Source organism: Delphinus delphis, chromosome 20 (genome assembly GCF_949987515.2).
Source record: "Delphinus delphis chromosome 20, mDelDel1.2, whole genome shotgun sequence".
In the NCBI taxonomy this organism is placed as follows: domain Eukaryota; kingdom Metazoa; phylum Chordata; class Mammalia; order Artiodactyla; family Delphinidae; genus Delphinus; species Delphinus delphis.
Genome location: NC_082702.1, coordinates 9,380,988 through 9,386,876, shown reverse-complemented (window position 1 = coordinate 9,386,876; position 5,889 = coordinate 9,380,988). Strand labels below are relative to the sequence as shown.

Here is a 5,889-nt window from a genome sequence, read left to right as displayed (position 1 = left end):
TGGCGCAGTGTTTAAAAATCTGCCTGCCAATGCAGGGGACACAGGTTTGAGCCCTGGTCCAGAAAGATCCCACATGCCGTGGAGCAACTAAGCTCGTATGCCACAACTACTGAGCCTGCGCTCTAGAGCCCTCGAGCCATAACTACTGAGTCCACATGCCACAACTACTGAAGCCCACGCACCTAGAGCCCATGCTCTGCAACAAGAGAAGCCACCGCAATAAGAAGCCTGTGCACCGCAACAAAGACCCAACACAGCCAAAAATAAAAAAAAAAATTTTAAAAAATAATAAAACTTTAATTATAGCTAGAGTGTTTGTCTTTACTGGAATGTGAATATTCAAATTTAGCAATTTGAATGATGTCTAAACTATGATGGCAACTCGGGCAATCAATCACACAAATATTGATCATGCCCAAGTTCAGGGATATCAGAGAGGAAAGTGAAATGGATATCTGGCTATTTGGTCTTGCAAAGGCCAATTCCAAAATGGAATCCAAACAACAGATTTTGGTTGAACACCCAGGCCCACTGCATTTTTCATATGTGATCTCTCCCAATCTTCAAAATTTCCAGATCAGGAAAGTTTTTATTGGTATTCCTATTGTGAAGAAGAGGAAGGAGCTCAGAGAGCTCAAATTTCTCGTTTAAGATCGCACAGTTAGGAAGCCACATTGATAGATGTATCAGTGAGGGCCGGACAGGAAACATGGCAACTCAACCTGAGTCACTGAGGACTGTTTCATTAACTATTAACAAAGGTGTTACCTGTAGGCAGTGAGTTGAGGAAACCAGCAAGGAAAGGTGAGGCACTATCCCCAGGCTTGAAGGGGGTGGGAAATCGAGAAGTTTCTAGAAACTTCTGGAAATTTCTGGAACAAGGAACTGTAGCTCACCTAGAAGGCTCTCAACAAGAGCTGTGGCTTTTATTAGAGGAACTCAGGGGGACTGAAGCTGCTGTTTCCTCGCGCCCTCTGCTTTCTGTTGTCTCCTAGGAGTCTTGTTGGCTCAACCCAACAGGAAGCCTGAGGGTAAGAAGGGTAGTTGGTGCAGCCACAGAAGTCAGCACCCCCCACCCCCGTCCCGGAGGCCCATGTTGAGTAGAGAAAGGTGGAAAGACCGGGTCCGGGAGGGCAATCAGAGAACATGCAGACCTCGGGCTCGGTGAATAGGTGAACAGTCGCACTCCCACGCGATTCCCCAGGCCCAGTTGCACAGCCCACGCGCTAGCTTGCAATCACCGGTTGCCATGGAGACCGCGGGTACTACGCGGGAGCAAGTGCGCAAGCGCGCCCTGGGACGCCGGCCTCGGCTCAGCGCAGCTGCCTGGACCCAGGCTAGACGCCACCTGACGCGCCCTGTCCGAGCGGGGGCGGACGCTGTCGTCTCGGGCACTTGGCCCAGAGCATCCGTGCCGGCGTGGCCCGAGCTGGCACCTGGCGAGCGGCTGCATCCCGGCGGCCTCTCCTTGGCCCGTCTGGGCGGTCAGAGGCGGGGCTGCCGCTTCCCTGACGGGCTGGCCGAGAGCCAGGCCCCGGGGAGGCCGCTCGCGGTTTTCGGCGATTCCAGGACACGTGTGAGCACCCGGGGCCCGGTATGGGGAGGAAGACCTTGGGAAAGCGCGAGGCCTCCTGCAGGCCAGCCTGGAGGGGGCAGCTGAGAACTCAGCCTGGCCTTGTTCCCGGGAATTTGACCTCCCTCTCCTGTCACCTTACAGGATTGCTGTTTAGGGACCACTGCAGCCCCGGTCCGCGTCGTAGACTCTTCAGTACACGTGGGAATCGAGCTGCCAGGTGTCCACGACCATGGCGGTGAACCTTTTGGAGGACTGGTGCCGGGGGATGGAAGTGGACATCCACAGGTGCCTGTTGGTCACAGGCATCCCGGAGGACTGTGGCCAAGTGGAAATTGAGGAGACCTTGAATGGGGTCCTCTCCGCGCTGGGCCCATACTTTGTGCTCAACAAGATTTTTTTGAGGGAAGAGAATGCCAAAGCTGCCCTCGTTGAGGTAGGCGAGGGTGTGAATCTGAGGGCCGTACCCCGGGAATTCCCAGGAAGGGGGGGCATCTGGAGAGTGGTCTGTAGGGACCCCACCCAGGATGCTGAGTTTTTAAAAAACCTGAGTGAATTCCTGGCTGCAGAGGGGCGCACCCGGGAGGATGTGGTCCACCTGCTGCAGCTCAGCCAGTCCCCACCACCCCAGAACCGGAATCAGCCCCCAGAGAACTGGGCAGAAGCTTTGGGGGTGCTTCTGGGGGCAGTGGTGCAAATCATCTTCTGCATGGATGGCGAGATCCGCAGCCGGGAGGAAGCTAGGGCTCGAGAGGTTGCTGAAGCCCAAGCAGTGGCATCCTTGGCTTTGGCAACAGCGAGGAAGGTCAAGAAGGAGCCAGGGTGGGCTGCAGAGGTGGGCTCTGCCTTGAAGATGGAGAACCTGGACGGCTGGAATGACGTGGAAGATGAGGGTGACCCTCTTGAACCTCTGGTTCAAAAGGCTGGAGCTAAGACTTTCCCCAGGAGAAAGAAGCAGAAAAAAACTCCCAAGCAGGAACCAGTGCCCTGGAAGAAATCCAGAGGCAGCCATTCCCACCGCTCGGCCTTGTTGGAGGATCCGGAAGCTGATGATGCTGAAAATATGGAGTTGTCAGAATACATCAGGAGCAGCAGAAAGCCCTGTGTGAAGCGGGAGGGGTCAGCTTTGAAGAAGGCCCTAGCAAAATGTGCCTGGAAGTCTCCCAGCAACCCACCCCACGATGCCCAGGCAGAAGCTGCGAGCCCTGGAGTTGCCTCTGAGTCAGACCAAGATGGCGGTCCAGAGGGTCCACAAAAGAAGAATACCATGGTCTGGGCCTCGGCAAAGAGCCCTGCTCCCACGAGGAAGAAGAAGAAGGTGAGCTTGGGCCCCGTCTCTTATGTCCTTGTCGATTCAGAAAACACCAGGAAGAAGCCAGAGATTCCAAAGAAAGGGCAAGGCTCGAGAAGGGATGCGTTGGATCAGAAGGCCCTTCAGAGCCCACAGCCCGCTGAGCCACCAGCCTCAACCTCCCAGGGTCCAAAGGCCAAGCCACAAGGCTCTCCTCATGCCTCCAGTGGTGAGAATGACAGCAGAAGTCATTTGGGTTGTGTCAACAAGCGGCTGAAGGGGGAGGAACAGCACGGGCAGGTGGGGACGGAGGAACCCAAGGGGACAGAGGGTCCAATGGTCGTTGAGGAGGACCCCAGTGCAGTGGAGGGAGTGGGTGACACACCAGTTGAGGTTTTAGAGGCTGGGAGCCCTGACCCCCCTCCTAGGAGCCCCTGAGGCCAACACTGGGGCTACCTGTGGGGACAGGAGGTGGCAGAGCAAACCCACTGACCTATCTTTTGTTGGTGAGTGTCTCTGTGGTATTCTCAGGTCATCTGACGCTTCATCTGATCCATCTCCCTCAGTAAGAATTGAATCATTTGGGGTTATATATTGTTTGTCAGAGTAGGTGGCTTTCAGGGTGGAGTTTTCTGGAGGCCTGTTTAGGAGATGGAAATGTTCAAGGACTTAGAAGTTCCAAGGAAGTGAAAAAACTTTCCGGTGACACCTCTCCCTGCTTCCCCTCTCGAGCTGTTCTAATTTATCCACAGAACCCAGAAAACCTAGATTTCCGTCTGCACCTGAGCAGTCGAAAAAAGAGCAAGGAAGAAGTTCCAAGCGGGGAACAACGTTTCTCTTGTCGTTGACTTTTCCCTGTTTTAGGGACCCCCCCAGTTTGTAGAGATCCAGCTCTCAGAGGTAAATGGTATGTGAGATGTAGGTGGGAGGAATTAGGGTAAGGAGGCGTACCCCTAAGCTTTTGCTCTGCCAGGCCTGCTTTTTCACCTCCTCCTAGACTCACCTTCAGAGGTTGGAGAGTCACTAAGCAGATTGGGAAAACTCTAAAACGTTCACCTTGGCACATGGGCAAGGTCACTGTTACGTTCATTCACGTTCGGCCTTTCTCCCCCATCCCCTGCTTCCTTTTCTGGATACTCAGCCAACCTCTGCAGGGCCTGGCATTGTAAAGGGCGGGGCGGCCGCTCGCTCCCTGCTTCCCTTTCTCTGCTTCGACCACCGGGTAGGTTAAGCGAAGATCTTTGCTGCAGACCTGACTTCCTTGCTGCTACTGGTCTTCGATATCCATCCTCCAGTTCTCTAACCAGAGGATGTTAAGGTCCCAAGCATCGGTCTGGGGGGAAAAAGATTGTCCACGTAGGCCTTGAAGTGTTTGGTTTTCGGTCCTGTTAATAAAAATGGGACTTGGATTCCCATTTGGGGTGAAACCCTTGCAGGAAGCATGTGGGAGCAATGGGTAGGAAAGGACTCTGGCATTCCTGGCTGCCTGGCTCTAATTCCATCCAATACCCCCAAACTCTTTTTGAGGCTGAAGACCAAATCTCACATTCTAGGAAGAGAGAGAAAAACATTCTTTAAAACTTGGCTGTGAATTTCTGCTCTCTGACTAGACCAGAACGCCATGTGTCCTGGGTGTGCAGCAGTCGGGGGAGGGGCGGGTTCCCTGAGCTCAGTGGTTTCCAGATTGTATCCCGGGGAAGCCCGAGCTGTGCTTAAAGAAGTAATCCGAATCTATTTTTTCATGTATTTAAAAAACAACAGCAACTGAAAGATGACTACTTGAAGGTGTCATAAGTCAAACAAGTCACATCAGAGTCTATCAAAATAGGACCTTGTGTTCACCCGTTAGCTTGCTTTGGTACAGGTATCCAGTTCGTCGATTCCACCACCTATTTGCCTGTAATTGAATTTCTTGTAAATGTGACTGATAGGAAAAGTTCCAAGTGGGAGAAGTTGGTCCTGCGCATGGCCTGTCGTAGAACACACCGCAAGAAGTTTCCCTTTGTAATTCACATCCTCTTGTCCTGCTGTGATGCTCAATTGTGTGATGGTAGATGTATCAATACGGCGCGCAGTAATTCATATTCTACCCGAGAGAGCGTTAGGGTCTCTCTTCTGGCTTCAGTTTTTGGGATAAAGAACGTGAACAGTTGTTAGACGTTGTTGGTGATTCAACTTGGAAAACAGATTTCTTGTTGACGATTCATTTCAAAAGCCTGGATGAGTCTGAGGATGCAGGAAGAAAGGAGGTGGTTTCCGTTTGTAGCTCTTCACCTGCGTGCGTCACGGTTTTCCTTGGGTCCGAGCAAAACAAAACAGAGGCGTGAATTGGCCTTTCGAGGTGACGAAAGCCTCCAGCTCTCCAGCTCCTAATTTCAGAATCAGGTCCATTAGGGCTTCGTTGTGTTAACAGAGTGACACCATGATTAGTACATGTAAGTGTGTATGCTGTAAAATAAAGTTTAGCAAACTAAGTATCTGTTGAGTCTCTTATAGGCGCCAGTGGTATGGACTGTTTGAGAAAAAGGTTCCCCCCGCCCCACGCTGAACAATACACACTGTCCTAGACACCCAGCCCAGCTGTTGCAGACCTGGGTTCAAGCTGGAAGGGTCGTCAATTTCCTGTGAGAGAAGAAGTCATCAAGATGTCTCTCATTGCTACATGGCCTGCCACCAACGTGAAAGCCTTCCCCAGACAGTCTGCGTTTTTTAGAAGTTTCTAGAACAGGTACCTGGTGTTGTGAATTAACCTGAGAAGCCGGGTTTATTTTTAAAAGCAGCTTCCCCTCAGACAGAAGCTGAGGTTTTTCAAGAAAAATTCGAGTTAAGTTTCCTCCTGACCAAGCCCCTCCCCTGCTTGGGACACCTGAACCAGGGGGCCACCGCATCAGAGTGCACCCCTGCTGCACAAGAGACCAAAGGGGAAGCTGGGCTTTGAGGACGGGGGAGCTAATTAGGCACTGGAGTGTACACACATAAAAACCCAGGTCAGAGGTTAATTTATTGGGTCCTTTACTTTGCCCCT

The 5,889-nt window shown here is 52.2% G+C and overlaps 1 protein-coding gene across 1 annotated transcript; it reads left to right on the top strand.

Annotated features, from left to right (window-relative positions):
- Positions 1–1,454: 1,454 nt before the first annotated feature.
- On the top strand, positions 1,455–5,328 carry PNMA8A (PNMA family member 8A). Its single transcript, XM_059998821.1, has 2 exons — positions 1,455–1,576; positions 1,718–5,328. Exon 2 carries the CDS (start codon positions 1,806–1,808, stop codon positions 3,300–3,302), a length of 1,497 nt encoding a protein of 498 aa, XP_059854804.1. The 5' UTR covers positions 1,455–1,576; positions 1,718–1,805; the 3' UTR covers positions 3,303–5,328.
- Positions 5,329–5,889: the final 561 nt, after the last annotated feature.

What these genes read in the sequence shown, in the direction of transcription:
- PNMA8A (XM_059998821.1), top strand. Translation starts at nt 1,806, where the DNA reads ATGGCGGTGAACCTTTTGGAGGACTGGTGCCGGGGGATGGAAGTGGAC.